This window comes from Notothenia rossii (genome assembly GCF_949606895.1).
Source record: "Notothenia rossii genome assembly, chromosome: 6".
NCBI lineage: Eukaryota > Metazoa > Chordata > Actinopteri > Perciformes > Nototheniidae > Notothenia > Notothenia rossii.
In genome coordinates this window covers 4,272,742-4,290,427 of record NC_136909.1, presented here as the reverse complement: position 1 = coordinate 4,290,427, position 17,686 = coordinate 4,272,742, and the positions used below count along the sequence as shown (strand labels likewise).

Here is a 17,686-nt window from a genome sequence, read left to right as displayed (position 1 = left end):
GGAACACGATAAAACCTATAAAATACTTTTTTACTGTTGGAACTTTAACTATATGTTGATGCTTATACTTTTACTTGAGTAACATTTTGAATGAAAGACTTGTACTTGTAACAGAGTATTCCTACACACAGGTACTTCTACTTTTACTCAAGTACAAGACCTGAGTTCTTCTTCCGCCTCTACTCCTGAGGCACATCAAACATTAAAATAAAAGTTCTCACCTTGTTGAACACATCCTCAAACTGTGCGTCCGTCACAAAGCCAAGCCTCCTCAGCGCCTGAGTGTCAGTAATGAACATAATCAGAGGTGGGAAGTAACTAAGTAGATTTACTCAAGTACGGTACTTAAGTATCATTTAGAGTTACTTGATTATCTCCCTCTTATGCTACTTTGTACATCTTTTTTTCTATAGTTCAGAGGTAACTATTATACTTTTACTCCACTAAATGTATTTAACACCTTTAGTTACAGATGTGGATGAATGATGTGAAATATAATCAAGTGTTAAATCAGACTTTAGTTCCACTTGGAGTAAATTCACAAGCTACCCTGCAGTACACAGTTATTAAAACTAGCTGCACCTTTACCAGCTTTGAGAACACTTTAATGATCAATAATTATAAACCATATCGTATATATTATTCTGAAATGGACCATTACTTTTTGTATACAAAAAATTAATATATGTGCTTGAATAAAAAAAAGTTTCCTCACTGAATTATGGTGCAGTCTGAATTATCGTGATATTTCACTCATTGAATGATAGTCCAGTCTGCACTTTCACGATATTATGAACTGTTTACTCAACTTAGTCCCGTGTGAACTGCTGCTCGGAGACGAAGCGGACATGGAGCTTGTATTCCTCCAGAAATATGTTATCAGTGGTGAAACAGTTACAGATATGAAACTGACGATCCTTGTTTGTCATGTTAACCCGTGTGTAATCTAATATGTTGATAAAAACGTGCAAACAAACGCAAAAATAACCAACTGACAAGCTCAACGGCTGTTTTTAAATAAAAGGCACATTTGTAAATACAGACCTGAGTTTTTTCAACAGGGAAATAATTAATAAAGACAATTGATCAATATAAAATAATCTAGTTTTATTTATTTTTATTTTCCTGCATAGTCTTTTGTCCACACTCCAGTCCAGTTGGTGGAGGTAATGCACCGACAAATTGGTTTGCCAACTGCCAATAAACACATAGGAAGAAGAAGAAGTGAAGTTCCCCAGCTCTTTCTGATCTGGATCGAGGAGGTGTCACGTCGCTACGTTTCTCTCTCTCTGTGTTCCTGATAAAGTGTGTGTGAGCTCCAGCACTACTGATCCATCCTCTGTGTGTCTGGATAATCCTCTGAATGGACTCTTTGCTCTTTTTTCTGGAGCGTTTACCTCGGACTATAGGAGCTAGCTTAGCATGCTAGCTGGAAACATGTTAGCAACACTAGTCAGATTGAGGGTTTGATGGAGAGAGAAACGGTGTGTTTAACGGAGTTTGCAGGAAAAGATGATCTAGTAAACATGAGTAAAGTCCAAATGCTGCTGTCGTTGAAGCAGCGACTCACTGCTGCTGCTGAAGAGATATTTGCTCTGTTTGAAAAAACGACGGCAGAGCACGAGGAGGAGCTGTCTCTTTCCAAAGAGGAGAACGAGAGACTCCAGAAACTACTGGACGCTGTTTTACAGCCTCAGCTTCGGATACACAGAGCAGGTCTGTTCCCTTTTACTCTTAATGAACAAGCAGGGGTGTCCAAAGTACGGCCCGATGGCCATTTTGAATTGGCCAAATGAAACTTGTGCTAATCTTATTTATAAATAAGAATAGCACAAGTTTCATTTGTGGGCCATATTTCATTATACTTTTTGAATTTGCTGAGGGCCAATTCAAAATGGCCATCGGGCCGCCATCGGCTAAAGTCTTTGCGATGTGTTCCAGTGCGACAGTTGGCCAAGAAGCAGGAGACGTGAGGCGACACAACAGTCGTGTTCCGTCGGGACTAGGGTGACCACCTGCTAAGAAGCCCAAGGGGGGACAAGGGGTATGTTTCTGAGGGACAATGTGGGACACTGCCCGGCGCGGAAGTGGTTTACCTATTTCTAGCACATACCATCTTACATAGTACATTAATAGTGCCCTATTCCACTAGACATGTGTAATATCTGATGTATGTCCATCAATAGGCCACCAATGTGTATTTCTTTCTAAATAAAGATTCATAACATTTTGAACAATGAATTGGCAAATGCTATTTAACTTAAGCAATTTATTCACTTCAAGCAACATTCATGAGAAGGTTCCAAATGTTTTTTCAGTATAGACACAGGAGTGCGAACCCATCAACATCACAAGGTGACAACAATGCAAAAAGTTGCCAACATAAAATCCTATGCAGAACAATGACATTTTCACCTAAAAGGCAACTGTAACCTAAAAATGGTAAATTTGCAACCCTGTAAACAGTCCACCAATGTTCAAAATCAATCAAACTACATCTTAGAGAAATGGGATATTAACTAGTTTTCTTCAGGTTTCTTCTTGAACTTGTATTTCTTGTTGGAGCGTACAGCATTGAGGAGAGCCTTCTCTTTCACTACATAAGAGTAGAAGTCCTTGCAACTGAATGTGAAGTTGCTCTTCACCTGGATTTCTGACTTGATGAGGTTTACCGAACATCTGTTCCTTGTGTCTGTCCAGCATCCTGTCATCAGTGAAAAGACCCTCTCCACTGAAGCATTGGTGATTGGTACACTCAAGAGGAAAGAAGCTAATGCTGTCATGTTTGGTGTGTGTGTGTGCTTGAGTAAGGTGGCCCACTTCTCAACGACTGAAGCTTCTGACTGCACAATGGCCTGTTGGTGTGGCAGAACAACACAATACTCATCATATAGTGCATCCATGTCCAATTGCTTGCTTAGCTGCAGGACTTCTACAGCTTCACAGAGATGGGTGAAGTTGAATGGGCTCTTCTGTAGTGCCAGGCTAGCCACTTTCTTCTGGTAGTTGGAGTCTGAGAAGTCATAGCGCTGCTCCAGGTAAGTGAGAGAGGACTGGTAGAAGTTGCACATATCCTCTCTGAGCACAGCTGCCTGCCTGTCTGGAAACTCCTGGAAGAGTACACCCGTCTGGGCCCCAAAGAAACCATCACTCTGTCGTTGCTGTAGCTTGGTTTTTAGGGTGAACATCATATCGTAGAGCTCACAGACAGTCCCATCTTCTCGCTCCAGCACCAGCACAGTGTCGTGGAAAATCTTCAGCGCATTGCTGAGGAAGGACAGGTAAACCTAAAAGAAGTAAGATGAGTCAATGATCACTCTTTGCATTATCATAATTTCTCTTATCCCTGTTGAATGCAATTCAAAATAATTACCTGTAATTCAAGGGGGTTGCCCTCACCATCCTGGTCATCCCTGAACAGCCGCCATAGTGACTTTGGGCACTGTTCCTCTCCCAATGAGAGAAAATAAGCCTTGATAGGAGCCCAGCAGTCATGAAGCCTCTTCACTGCAGGCCACAGGCTCAGCCATCTTGTGGGCACATGTCTAAGCAGGGACTGGTACTCTATCTCCACAAAGGTGTGAACTGACTTAAGTTCCTCAACGCGTTTGGCAGATGAGGAGAAGTGGCTAAAGGTCTTGTTGACAACATTTTCTATGTCGATATTTAGCCGATCTCCTGCGTGTTTTGCACTGTTGTGAACGATGTGGGCCACACAGTTTGCCTTCAAAATAGAACTGTTGTTCTCTTTCAGTTTCTGGAAGACAGAGTTGTATCTCCCATAATTCACACTAGCATTGTCAGCACTATACGCAGATATCATGTCTAGTCCCAGTCCGTTTTCCTCCAGCTTGGTGACTATCTGGTTGTGGATCGCGTAAGATGTTTCATCACTGTCATCATAGAAATCAATGACCTTCGTCTGTACTCCCAAGTCTGGCGTCCAGTAACGCACTGACAGTGGGAAGAGCTTGGTGGTCCCATGATTGGAGGCATCTGAAGCCACTGAGAAGAATGGCGTGTGGGCTGTGGAGACACACACAGATGGGGTGAACTTGAGAGAGATTCTCTAAAAACAGATTATTACAAAAATACAAGACACTACTTTACTGTTTTGATCATTATTGATTTTATATAAATATAATCTATACAATTATTTAGGCCTACATCTTTTCAAAAATCATAGTTGCTTTTTTTTGTGAAATCATATAAGGTACACAGAGCCTGGTTTCACAAAGGCACGGAAGTGCCTTTAGCCTTTATGTTTGCGTTGGCTACTGATGCTATTTAATTTCATTGAAGTGAAGGAAACGTTGACTTTTAACATAGTAGAAGAATATCAATATGATTAGACATCAGTTAGCTAACGTCAGATAAATAGCTAACACAATATTACATCCATGAACATAACTTTAAATGTACCTTTAGTTGTTGCCTCTCGTTGCTCATGTAGTGGTCTTTTGAGGACTTTGAAACAATCTTCGACAGAGGCAGGGGCAAGCACATCAGTGACAATAGCTTCTGCCTTCGTCCGACCACAGGCCATCCTCTTGGCAATGTCCGAGTCCGGATAAATCGTTGGGGCTAGCTTTATGCCACAATCTCCTGCTCGATATGATGTAGCGTGTTGGACAGTGTGATACACACTCGTCACCTCTGCAGCAGTGACTTTGTCAGCTAGACAGTCGTTTTTGGGTCGGAGGAAAGCATCCATAGATTTCGATGTCTCTTTTTGTTGGACATTTTTCTTGTGTGTGTCAGTCAGTCTGTGTCGTTTGACATCGTATTCGCCTCCATGTCCGATTGAGAAGGACGTTTTGCAAATGTCACAGAAAACCCTCTCACTATCCCCCTCAACAGCCTTCAGCCACACATATTCCCTCTCCCACTCTTTCCTGTACCCACACCTTCTCTTTTTACTTACTGGTGCTTCAGACGCCATTTTCTATAGACAAGTTCACGCGACAAAACCACGGGTAGCGCGGCATAACCCTACACAAATGCACTTCATTTCCGCCGGAAGTCTTTTGCACAGCGTCTGTCGCCGCGCGTGCGGCCGTTTGCTGTCATGACGACGACGCAAAATGTGACAACCTAGTCAGCAGTTATACTGGGGGGTGGGTGTGGCAACTGTAGCGTGCTGAACTAGTCTCAAGTAATGCTAGTTTGGCTGCCAAGAGCTCAAGAAGCTAGAGCGAGCAATTCTTTTTTGAGCAAGCATTGATTATGCGTGACATGGTCTCAATTTGCGGGACGCATGAATTGGGGTTCAAACGCTGTGCGTGCACGCGCTACGCGGGACGGGTGGTCACCCTAGTCGGGACGTGTTCTTTGGTGTCAGTTTGGTGTGTCAGGGCCTTTATGGACCTTGGAAAAATATTTCCCCAACAATGATGACATAAATTTATTTGCTTTGGATGGACAAATTGAGGCTTAAAAATATGAGAAGACTGATCAATACCTCCATAATCTTCAGTGTGGTTAGCTATGAATCTTCCAAAACTTCCAAACACCTTGTCCTGGACATAGTTTCTACAGCATAAACTGTGCAACAGTACAGTAGGCCCACACAAACTGCAGAACACCGGGGCTTTGGGAACACTCAAAATTACTTAATGATTTAATTCCCATTTAACCTGTTAAGGGGCTTTTCCCCCGTTTTTTTTCTCACGAGACTGTGTCACAGGGCTTCTTAAAATGTAATAAACTATTCATGTGTCCTACTCATTTAACAGGAAGAAACTCAGCTAACTGATGATATGAACCATGTTTACTGAAACAAAACACAAGTCTCACAAGAAGTGTCTAAATGAGCCCTTAGCGAAAAAATGCTAACACACTCTAGAGAGGTTTCTCAATACTCAAATTTCCCCTCCTCGACTCCTATCCTCGACTCCTCTCCTCGAGACTTGGTGCCGCCCACAGGAGATGCGAGCGGAAGACTGAGGAGGGGAACCGAGGAGAGAGGAGTGGAAGCAGCAGGCGGTTAGAGAAATGAGAACTCCTCTCCTCTGAGCGGTCATTTTAAAGAGACGTCCATTAAAGGTCACATGTCATGCTTTTCCGGTTATTACCCGTCCCCTTGTGTGTTATGAAGGTTTTTCTGCATGTAAAGGGTGTGCAGAGTCAAAACCCTCAAAGTACAAGGCACGTACCTGGAACTAAATGGGCCAATTCGTGGAGCCGTTCTGCAGACCCATTCTCACAGCGTTTATCAACCTATAAACCTTTTTCTTACTCAATATCAAGCCACACTTATTGTTTTTATTTCGGCTGTGACTTTGTGTGTGTTCAGGTTGAGTTTGGCTGTGTTTCGCTAAACAAGGAAATCACGGAGGGGGGGGGGGGGGGGAGCTGCAGCGAGCCGTTTAGTGGAGAAAGTGAATACTGCTGAATACACATACTTTACAGAGATGCTGTATGTGAAACCAATGTGAGTTTGGAAAATTGCACAGTATTTTTCTATTCTAGTATACCTCAACAATGGAATTATGATCAGTGGAAATGGCCATGACATGTGACCTTTAATGATGACAGAAGGCACAGCAGCCCTCTGATGGACAGATGTGTTCATGACGACTTATATATATTTACTTTTAATTCATTGACAGTGCGGTATAATGAGACAATAACAGGCTACAGATGCGGACATATACACACACTTATATTTATATAAATATATACAATTTCAGAATCAAACAAGTACAAGTATGAGAGCACTCTCATAACGTAACACAATCAGAGACTGGATATATCCCCCCCCCCCTCCCCTCTGGTCGCTGAGATGGGGAATTGAAATTACGCATCTACGCACTGTACAACACACACCTACACACTGTACCACACACACCTACTGCTCCTAAAGCATAATCAGGCTACAGCCGTTGTGTATTTTATTATGTGAAGCACTAAATGGTCTTAGAAAAATATCGACTCTTTGTTTGTAGATATCTACTAAACTACAGCATACAAATGCAGAAAGTAATGTAGGCCTGTTATACTGAGTGATATATATTTTACACACTGCTCTGCTTTCTGCACTGACCTCACAGCTGTTCTCACTGTAAACATCGCGTTGCGATGAAAGCATTTACTAAAATAATATCCAAGGGATTAGGGATGCCAGTGATTATTCGAATATTCGTTAGTCTCCATAATCGAATATTATTTTTAAAAATCGATTTTATTTATATATATTTTTTATTATTATTTATGTTTTTTTTTTCTGGCTTAGTTTCAACCAAAATATAGACTAATGCTAATAATAGTAATAGTATTAATAATTGTAAATGGCCATTGGTCACACCACCAGTTTGTTTTACTGTAAACTTGGAGAAAGCCTGCGTGCAGAGCAAACTGCTGCTGCAGCACGCTAGACACCGACCCCGCCCCCCCTCTCCCTCACACGTGCAACTAAAGATGAACAAAGCGGCAGGTAAAAAGAGTTCAAGGAGCTGCATCATGTTGATGTTGGTTTATTTGTCGTTAATTTTGTTTGTACTGTTAAACATGTTCCAGTAAAGAAAACAACGGAATTCCTTTTGACTGATTTTTTTTTTTTTCCTGTCCCGAGGGGGGGGGGGGGGGGGGTGTGTCGGTCCAATAATCGATTATTATTCGCCAGGACTGCCGAATAATCGATTTTGATCATGGTCAGTTTCTGGCAACCCTAGAAGGGGTGCATTCAGAGCTGTCATTGGCTGAGATAAGTCCGGCCGTGCGTCACGCCTCCACCGTTCCCGGAAATGCATCCGTGGAGGATGCATCAGTGTCTCCTCGGTTAGAGCTCCTCCAGAGAGCCTCCTCCTCAATGCTCGATGCTCGGTCCTCGAAGTGCATTTAGAGAAATTAGATGTCCTTCAAAATGGCGCGCCGAAATTCATTTCCGGGTCACTACCGGAGGACCGAGGAGTCGAGGAGAGGAAATTTGAGTTTTGAGAAACCTCTTAGGTATAAATCAATCGATATACTTATCGGATAGGCACAAACAAGCTTATGATAACAAGCTGAGATTCCACAGATTCTAGAAATATAAGTATCATCACTGAGCGATCAGAACTCGCGACAGGGGAAGCAAATACAGACATCACACGACGTAGCTTTAGGTAGCAAAACACGGAGATAGGCTCACCTTTTGCTGTTATTCTGATCAAAAACGAAAAACGCGGCTGAAGGTTAATCCACAGGTTAATCCAATGTGTGTCACTTAAAAAAAAGTATTGATAATCCATAATTCCATTTTTATGTCAAAAATGGAGTTTTCATATTAGCTGCTAATGATAGCTTCCAGAGGGAATGACAGCTTCCTGTTTCGTCTCCTTGGATACGAGTCCAAACAACTCACAGACTGCACTGGGCGCTGACGTAGACGCCCTGTGACCATCAGATTTGACGACGCTGATTGGCTGAAATTATTAATAAATATTTTTTTAGAATATATTTTTAATTTTTATTTTATTTTTCATGTGGGAAGAGGTGGGGCGGCGTCCCTAGCGCCCCTATGGGCCGACCGCCACTGCTAATAACTTATATACATAACAAGCTTGAAATAGACCCTTCATATGTAATCTTCTTATAATCACTCTGAGACTTCTGTGTTAAGGGATGAGCTTCCAACTAGATACATGAAACCCTATAGAGAGCTGTGATGTAGGTTCATTTGAGCACTGCAGCAGTCTAAGGGCGCGTTCACACCTGCCTTGTATAGTCCGGTTGAATCGAACCCTGGTGCGTTTAACCGCTTGGTGCGGTTCATTTGGGTCGGTGTGAACACAGTCCGAGACCTCTTATGTAAACTAAACAACCGGACTCTGGTCCGCTAAAATAAGTGGTCTCGGAGCGTTTGCTTGCGAACCCTGGAGCGGTTCATTGCTGGTGTGAACGCAGTCCGCACCAAAACATAGGAAGCGCAGTATTGACGTGTCACAAGAACGCGGATATCTTCAAAAAATCTTTAGCGAAAGAGTCCTTCAAGACATCCGCGGTTGTTTAGTTAAAGAATAAAGCAGAATTAAGTGTTGAACAGTGTCGTGTAAAGTAAAAATTCTCCGTCAGCTACATAAAAGTAAGAACACCTTTCGTCTGTGAAACCCCCCGGCCTCCTTACTGCAGAACGTCTCTCATGAACAAGAACATGCCGATCTAGATCCCTCCGCTTCGCGTCGGGCTCCTGATCAGCCTGTCGGTGTTATTTTCCCCATAATGACCGCGCCGCTGCACATTATCCCGCTTATTACATGGCCACATTCTCAACAAAGTAACGACATGACTCCCAATATTAATTGAAATGCTTTTGTGGATTTAGAAAATGATTTTATTGATTTAAAAAATAGTTGTATGTATTGATTTCAATTGACATGCATCCGCTAAGAAAAATAGTCCGTTGTTACTGTTTGAACTAACGCAGCAACGGCAGGAACTGCTTCAATAGCGTTTTTGAGGAGCTTTTTGATTACAGATTTGAAAACATCGCTGCTTGCTTTAAAAGTAGCAGACTTCATGATGTCAAACCTTGGAAAGTATCTAGATATCCCTGCCCTAATGCCAAAGTAACTGGCAACTGAATATGTGTCGCCGTCTGATGTCTATGTCTGGACCGCTGCGTAAAAAGGAGGGTTTCTGCCCGTTACTTCTCCACTGTTTTTTAACGGACGTTGTCTGATTATATAATCATATGCGCGGGCCGCTAGTGTCTGTTGATCTCCAGATTAACAGCAGCATGAGAATAACCTGCTGAAAGTGCCGATACTCCATGGCGGAGGCTCCGCTAAAAATTGCCGGGATTTGCGTTTTTACCCCCTTAATGTCTGACCAATGGTTGAACAGCATTTCCGAGCACATGACTTGTGTTTGAAGTTTATAGTCCGTTTGAGTTTTGCCCGTATGAACGCAAACCGAACCTTCTGAAAAATGAAACAATGTAACAAACTGTGGTCTGGTGCGCACCAGAGAGCGGACTATTAGGTGTGAATGCACCCTAAAGCCCGCCCAAAATGCTCTCATTGGTTGAGATGTGTCATAACACGTTAACTTGCCCATCCCTACTATTCATTCGTTCATTCAGCTGAAAAAGAATTTCTTTGATTTAAACACAAGTGAAAACATTACATATAAGGAATCAATACATTAATTATCATGCAATTATATTGACCAGAAAGTATAAAAACAAAGGTATTAATTAGGGCTGCAAAATGCAAAAAAAAGATTTTTAAATGCTAAAACTTAACAACAGTTTTTTTTGGACTGTTTCCTGTTTCCTGCAGATGTCCAGCTGCTGGTGGTGGTTAAAGAAGAGGTTCTCCCTGACCAGCAGGAGTGGAGCAACAGTCTGGACCAGGAGGACCCAGAGCTCCCCCCACACATGAAGCAGGAACAGGAGGAACTCAGGATCAGTCAGGAGGGAGAGCAGCTTCAGGAGCTGGGGGAGGCTGATATCACCAAGTCCACTTTCACTCCTGACCCTGTGAAGAGTGAAGATGATAAAGAGAAACCTCAGTCCTCACAGCCTCATCAAAGACAAACTGAACACATGGAAACAGAAGCTGATGGAGATGACTGTCGAGGACCAGAACCAGCCAGGAACTCAGATCCAGAGAGCAGTTTACAACCAAAGACTGAGGACAACACTGGAGAATCTGATGGTGAACACAGTGCTGATTGGAAAGAGACCAGAAAACCAGCGTCAGGCTCAAACTTACTGAAAAATAGACATGAATCTGTCAGTGATCCACGACGTAGTGCTGGAAAGAAAAAATTCGGCTGCTCAGTCTGTAAGAAAGCTTTTTCACGGAGTGGACATTTAAAGCAACACATGCGAATCCACACAGGAGAGAAACCATTCAGCTGCTCAGTTTGTGAGAAAGCTTTTTCACAGAATATACATTTAAAGGACCACATGATAATCCACACAGGAGAGAAACCATTCAGCTGCTCAGTCTGTAAGAAAGCTTTTTCACAGAATAGAAATGTAAAGACACACATGAGAACCCACACAGGAGAGGAAATATACAGCTGCAATGTTTGTGACAGAAGATTTAAATGGCATGGTGTTTTCAAAAGACACAAGTGTGTTGGTCGTCAGTCCTCACAGCTTAATGAAATTCAAACTGAGGATAATGGAGAGGCAGAGCCCCAATCAGCAGCTCAGCTGAACACATGGAAACAGAAGCTGATGGAGAGGACAATGAATAAGTCTTATGACAGTTCACACATGAGAGAAATCTGTCTGACTGGATTAACATTGTTGCACAACATTCATATAAGACTTAAATGATCGCCATCTTTATCAACATAAGTTGACAATATGTTTAATGTTTTTGTCATGCTGATTTTCTGATTTAAACGTTAACCACTGACTGTTTTAAAAAAGCATAACATTTCGTACTATTGCTTTGCAAATGATTTGCAGGTATACCTGCCTATAAAAGCAAATAATGAATATATGATTGCCTTGCTTAGCCGTCTGAAAGACATAAAATCATGGATGGAAATCAACTTATTGACTCAACGAAAACAAGACAGAGATTTTAATATTTGGACAATGTGAACTCCTGGATGGCTTTTAATAGTGTACTCAGCCCCTTAGCCTCCTACAGCCCTCCCTCTGTCAGAAATCTTGGAGTCATCTTTGACAACTGTTTTAAATTTAAAAACAGTTGTCAATTTTAAAACATACCGAGCTTCAAGCTGAGGATCTTGGGTAATCAGTTTACCGTCTACGTCTGTTTCCGGTGACTTTATTTACGGTTAAAAAGCATGCTAAAAAGCCCAAGATTATAGAATCAAACGAATAAATAAAAACAAGGATAATTGTGTGTTATTGTTGAGTAAATAACAGTGTGTTATTTAGAAAAGAATAACAAATTAGAAGGAAAAAAACATTTTTAAAATAGAGATTTCAGTATTCTGAGGCTCTGTGCCCCATTTCTTTTCCTCACACACGACAAAAAAAGTACGACATTATATGATTTAAAATAAAAACAATAATCGTGGCTTGGTATTGAGTAAGAACATGTTTTTATGAACCACACAGCTTCCGGTCTTCCAAGACCCGACGGACAAAACGTGGCATATCACGCAAAACTCGGCATCAGATCTCAATGGGAATAGTTGGCGTATCATATGCACGCAAAATCGGACTTCTGCGTATCTATTGCACGCATTTCCAATGTGTAAAGTCGTGTCATTTGTACGCAGACTGAAGAGAGTGGGTTGGTTATATACTTTACAATGGTGTGAAGTGGACAGGGCGGGGCTTAATTCCCTTACCCCTCCCCCCTGACCTGAGAGAAGGTCAGAGGATCAATCCCTGGCATCCCTCCAGTTCATCCCCAGGTAGGCTCCCAGTCTTCTGCAGGGCCCCCTTTCCACTGTGTAAGGAAATAAGTGGTTCTTCTTTCCCTCCAGCCCCTTCTTCACCCCCAGCCACCTCTCCATCCAGGCAAATTCCCCATCTTCTAGGTACAGCTGGGCCACCCCAAAGGACCCAACAGTTCTGTGCTCCTTGATCTATTAGGACAGAGGGAGAGATAGAGAATGCAGGAATTATTGCATCATCTTTTTAAAAGTGTCAATCCTGCACAACATGTTGCACATCTCTTGTCCACATATCCCCTTTTAAATCAGCACACCTCTCCACTTTAAAGTATGTAGTATTTTTGTTATGTTATTACATTTGACTGTTCTCAGTTTCTCACATAGTTAAGTTAGAAAAAATGTAGTAATAGCGCTTAAATGGATGAGGTGGCCCTGCTGCTCGTCCCCCTGGCGCCTCCCTTCTATGACCTCTTGGTCGGTGAGGTTGGCGTAGACGCCGAGTGGGCTGTCCGGCCATTAGCTCTGAAGAAATGAGAAAAAAATAAAGTACTCAGTCAATTATGTGAAAGAATGAGCTGTCGATTCCTTGCAACTGCCTCTGGTTCAATGTCCCCAACCTCCACAGGAATGCCCGAAAAGCTCAGCCGGAGGTTGAGTTGAAGGCAGTGTCGGCCGGCCCATAGGGGCGCTAGGGGCGCAGCCCCACCTCTTCCCACATTACAAATTAAAATTAAAATTAAAAAATATATATTTAAATTTTTTGTTTGTTTTTTTAATATATATTTTTTTAATTTTAATTTTTAATGAACAAGGTAAATATTATATCATTGGTATCAGTAAAATGTATAATCTACAATAAAATCTCGTTTAAAATGGTGTTACAATGTCTAAAGTTACTGAGAAGTCACATGTTTCCTGCCTGGCCTTACCTGTGTATCATTACCCTCTCTCGTCTGGGCGCTAAGAGAGGAGCCCTCAACCAGTGCAGCAGCAGCCACTAGCAGCTGACTGTTGCTATCTGTAAGCTATGGCTCCGAAACATAGTTTCAGCCAATAAGCGTCGTCAAATCTGATGATCACCGGGCGCCAATGTCAGCGCCCGGTGCAGGTTATGGCTAGAAAGGATCCGTCTTGTGTAAAACTCTCGCGAGAGTTTGCGAGTCACGTGGCTAAATGTTTACGTTTGACAGGCAGCCTTTCAGTTACGATCGTTAACATCAGTGGGCAAATGATGGTGAGAAGCTAAACTATCTATTAATTATGTCAATTACAGGGAGTGTGATTGTAACTGTGTGTGTGACTAACTGGATGCATGTGCCTGTGCTAAATAAACAAACACACACACACACACACACACACACACACATTATTGTATTTTGACAGCATCCATCAAACTAGATGTTTTGCCTTAATGGTCTGTTTTCTAATATTTCTGTGTTTCTGAACCACGTCTGTGTCTGCATATAATGTTCGTATTTAGTCTCCTCAGGGTTCCTAATCTGAATGTAAGGCCTTCAAAAGGTCTTAAATATGACCAAAAAATAAGAAAGGTCTTAAATATGATTTAGAAGGTCTTAAAAATGATCGGATTTGTTGCGATAGCGTCTAAATGTGTTTTGGGGGAAATGTCCGGGCTGCAAAGTACGGTAATAGCCTTTCAGTTCCCCCCAACAATTTGTATTGAATTAAATCAACATGGAACCAGTAATCACTAACTTTGTTTCCTGCGGCCCCTTATTGGAGAACACCCAGCTAGTAACCTAGCAACCATGCTTCAGCTTGCGGCAGTCAGAAACTCATACCTACGAATCTACTTACAAATTAATATGGGGAAGTGTCAGTTCAAACGTATTTGGTTGGAAAACATCTAATTTAGTGCTTGGTTGAAACCAGTGGAGGGGAACGTGTTTGAAACCCGCTGCACCATTTGCAAAATAAATAAGCGTTTGTTTTGCTAGTGCAGCATTAGCTAGTGGAGCGTTAGCTAGTGCAGCAGCTCCCGCAACAACACCGGGCGACGTTTGGGTCTACGTCAACCCTAAAGGCGGAGGTGCTGTAGACGCTAAATACCGTAGCTAAACACCAATCATACAACAGCAACGATGAAATAGTGTAGCCAATTTAATTTAAGGGGTAATTTCTCAAAATGTTCCCCGTGTGGTTTATTCAACATTACAATAGCCCCACCTAAAATAATTTCCACCAGCCGCCACTGGTTGAAGGCCTCCTGAACTTGGGCCTCCTCCAGACGTTCCCAGTTCACCCAAATTACACGTTTGGGCTTACCAGGTCTGTCCAGAGGCTTCCCCCACCACTCGACCACCAGATGGTGATCAGTTGACAACTCCGCTCCTCTCTTTACACGAGTGTCCAAAACATACGGCCTCAGGTCCGATTGATACGATAACGAAATCGATCATGGACCTTCTGCCTAGGGTGCTCTGGTACCACGTACACTTATGAGCATCCTTATGTTCGAACATGGTGTTTGTTAGAACCAATCCATGACTAGCACAGAAATCCAGTAACAAACCACCACACCGGGTCAGATCAGGGGGCCGTTCCTCCCAATCACGCCCCTCCAAGTGTCTCCATCATTGCCCACATGTGCGTTGAAGTCTCCCAGCAAGATTAAAGAGTCCCCTTCAGGAGCCCCATACGGGACTCTTTCAGGGTCTCCAAGAAGGCCGTATACTCTGAACTGCTGTTTGGTGCATAAGCACACATAACAGTCAGAGTTTCCCCCCCCCCATAACCCACAGGCGTGGGGAGGCGACCCTCTAGTCCAGGGGTGTCAAACTCATTTTAGCTCAGGGGCCACATGGAGGAAAATCTATTCCCAAGTGGGCCGGAGCGGTAAAATCATAGCATAATAACAAAAAAATGACGACAACTTCAGATTGTTTTCTTTGTTTAAGTTTAGTGAACTTTAGTGCAATAACAGTACAAGCACATTTAGACTTGGCGTATCAACAAAAGCCATACAACAACATTAAGTCATATACTGGGAATGAACAAAATACAAAAACTCTTCTCAAATAACTAATGTGTCATTTTAACATATTAATCCTGTACTAACTCACCAAATGATTGAGACAAATTGAGGTAGAAACTTTTCAAGAGGGTTGAGTTACTTACTTCCTGCCTTGTAGGCTACATTACTTATTGATAAATAAAAGCTGTGCAATGCATGAACAATTTCAATAAACCTAACTTATGAACTGAAGTTACTGTCATTATTACAGTAAATCACACACTGTTCACTTCTTTCAATCTGCACAGAAAACAATCATTTTTAGATAACTATATCAGGGTGCAGTGTCTTATGCAGCATTTTAAGTTGGGTTACCCACTGTTGTTTTTGCTCCTGAAACCTGGCATCTTTTAGCTTTCACAAGTGCATCAATATCAGGGGTCAAAGCCTGAGTGGCAGCCAATTTCAGGATGTCATTTAAGTGCTTGTGCGTGAGCCTTGAGCGCAGCTTTGTTTTATTGATGCTCATTACAGAGAAAACTTGCTCACAAATATACGTGGTTCCAAACATGCACAACACTTTTGCAGCAAGGGCTGTCAAGTTGGGGTAACCTGGCAAAAGATACTGATAAAATGTGTCTAAGCCAGCTGCAGCAAATTTCCCTTCAAATCTGAGTCACACTGCAAGTCTATTATTTCAAGTTGAATGTTGACGGGCAGATCAGAGGCATTCGCGGTGAATGGCGAGCAGAAAACTTTGAAGTCTTTCTCCAGTTCATCAAAAATCTGAAAGCGTTGCTCAAACTCCCGCAATAGTCCTATTAGTTTATCTTTGAACCGCTTCATGTCTGCGACATGTTGGGTATCGCACACATTTTTCAGACAAGGAAAGTGCGCTGCATCACCTCCCGCGAGCTGCGTCTCCCACAATGACAGCTTCAACTTGAACGCACATACGCTGTCATAATACTGCGTTACAACTTTGTTGCGCCCCTGCAGCATTGTGTTCAAGTTATTCAAGTGCTCTGTAACATCCACCATGAACGCAAGATCCTGCATCCATTCTTTGGACTTAAATTCTAACACTGGTCTGCCTTTTTGTTTCATGAATTGTTCAATTTCCTCTCGTAAATCAAAGAAACGCCTCAGCACAATGCCTCGGCTTAACCATCTTACCTCGGTGTGGTAAGGCAGGCCGTAGTTGTGGTCTTTATCTCTGAGAAGGTTGTCAAACTGACGGTGATTCAAGCCTCTTGATCGGATGAAATTAACAGTTTGGACGACCACCTTCATGACGTTATCCATCTTTAATGACTTGCAACACAATGCCTCCTGGTGCAAAATACAGTGAAAAGTCCAAAAATCACGTCCTCCATTTGCAGTCTGCACTTTTTCCCTGAATTTCGTCACAACACCTGCTTTTTTCCCGATCATTGAAGGCGCACCGTCTGTAGCCACGCTGACAGCGCGTGACCAGTCCACTCCGACTCTGTCCAGGGCACCCTCGAGTGTGTTGAAAATATCAGCCGCTGTCGTGGTATCCGTCATCGGCACCAACTCCACAAACTCCTCGGTTACGGTCAAAGTATCATCAACTCCGCGGATGAATATGGCCAGTTGCGCAACATCTGTAATGTCCGTGCTTCATCAATTGCAACTGAAAACGCAATAAACGACTTAACTTTGCGCTTCAATTGGCTGTCCAAATCCTCCGAAAGATCAGAAATCCTGTGTGCAACTGTGTTTCTTGTCAGGCTGATATTTTCAAAAGCTTGACGCTTTTCAGGGCACACAATCTCTGCAGCTGTCAGCATGCATGTCTTCACAAATTCACCCTCGCTAAATGGTTTTGAAGCCACTGCAATTTCATTAGCAATAAGGTAGCTGGCTTTCACTGCAGCATCGCCGATTTCTCGGCTATGAGTAAACACAGACTGCTGTTTTTTCAGACCCGCCAGCAATTCCTTCACCTTTTCGCTTCTCTGTTTTCCTTTCAAGTTATCATATTTGTCGGCATGTTGAGTCTCATAGTGGCGACGAAGGTTATATTCTTTCAGCACTGAAACGTGCTGCGAACAAACCAAACACACGGGTTTCCCATTCACTTCCGTGAATAAATAGGAGGATGACCATTTTTCTTGGAAAACTCTGCACTCTGTGTCCACTTTTCTCTTTTTTGATAGCGACATTTTGGGGAGTGAGGAAGCCAAGCACGATAGACTGTAAACACAGGATTACTTCCTCAGCCCCGTTATACATAGTTTGCTCGCTTCACATAATTGCTATTGCGACACCCAGTGGACACATTTAGAACAGCAGTTTCTTTCATTGAAAAATTGCAGCTCTTTTATTTTTTATACTTTCCAAATCATCTCGCGGGCCGGATTAAACTTGTTC

At 42.5% G+C, this 17,686-nt stretch overlaps 2 protein-coding genes and 1 long non-coding RNA gene across 3 annotated transcripts; 1 reads left to right on the top strand and 2 right to left on the bottom strand.

Moving 5' to 3' along the window:
- Positions 1 to 1,214: 1,214 nt before the first annotated feature.
- On the top strand, positions 1,215 to 12,699 carry LOC307044046 (uncharacterized protein). The gene is made up of 2 exons (XM_079689072.1): positions 1,215 to 1,716; positions 10,263 to 12,699. Exons 1-2 carry the CDS (start codon positions 1,470 to 1,472, stop codon positions 11,270 to 11,272), a joined length of 1,257 nt encoding a protein of 418 aa, XP_079545198.1. The 5' UTR covers positions 1,215 to 1,469; the 3' UTR covers positions 11,273 to 12,699.
- Positions 2,009 to 5,075, bottom strand: LOC307042841 (uncharacterized protein). Its single transcript, XM_079687007.1, has 3 exons — positions 4,423 to 5,075; positions 3,374 to 4,026; positions 2,009 to 3,287 (listed from the first exon to the last, which is right to left on the bottom strand). The coding sequence occupies exons 1-3, from the start codon at positions 4,940 to 4,942 to the stop codon at positions 2,520 to 2,522; spliced, it is 1,941 nt and encodes a 646-aa protein (XP_079543133.1). The 5' UTR covers positions 4,943 to 5,075; the 3' UTR covers positions 2,009 to 2,519.
- LOC307044055 lies at positions 11,895 to 13,161 on the bottom strand. Its single transcript, XR_013809511.1, has 2 exons — positions 12,696 to 13,161; positions 11,895 to 12,507 (listed from the first exon to the last, which is right to left on the bottom strand). It is a non-coding gene; the product is annotated as an uncharacterized lncRNA (long non-coding RNA).
- Positions 13,162 to 17,686: the final 4,525 nt, after the last annotated feature.

Excerpts from the sequence above, each read along its gene's own strand:
- LOC307044046 (XM_079689072.1), top strand. The coding sequence starts at position 1,470 with ATGGAGAGAGAAACGGTGTGTTTAACGGAGTTTGCAGGAAAAGATGAT. Across the intron at positions 1,717-10,262 it reads GCTTCGGATACACAGAGCAG|ATGTCCAGCTGCTGGTGGTG; the intron begins GTCTGTTCCCTT and ends TGTTTCCTGCAG.
- LOC307042841 (XM_079687007.1), bottom strand. The coding sequence starts at position 4,942 with ATGGCGTCTGAAGCACCAGTAAGTAAAAAGAGAAGGTGTGGGTACAGG. Across the intron at positions 4,027-4,422 it reads ACGAGAGGCAACAACTAAAG|CCCACACGCCATTCTTCTCA; the intron begins GTACATTTAAAG and ends GTGTCTCCACAG. Across the intron at positions 3,288-3,373 it reads GCAACCCCCTTGAATTACAG|GTTTACCTGTCCTTCCTCAG; the intron begins GTAATTATTTTG and ends TACTTCTTTTAG.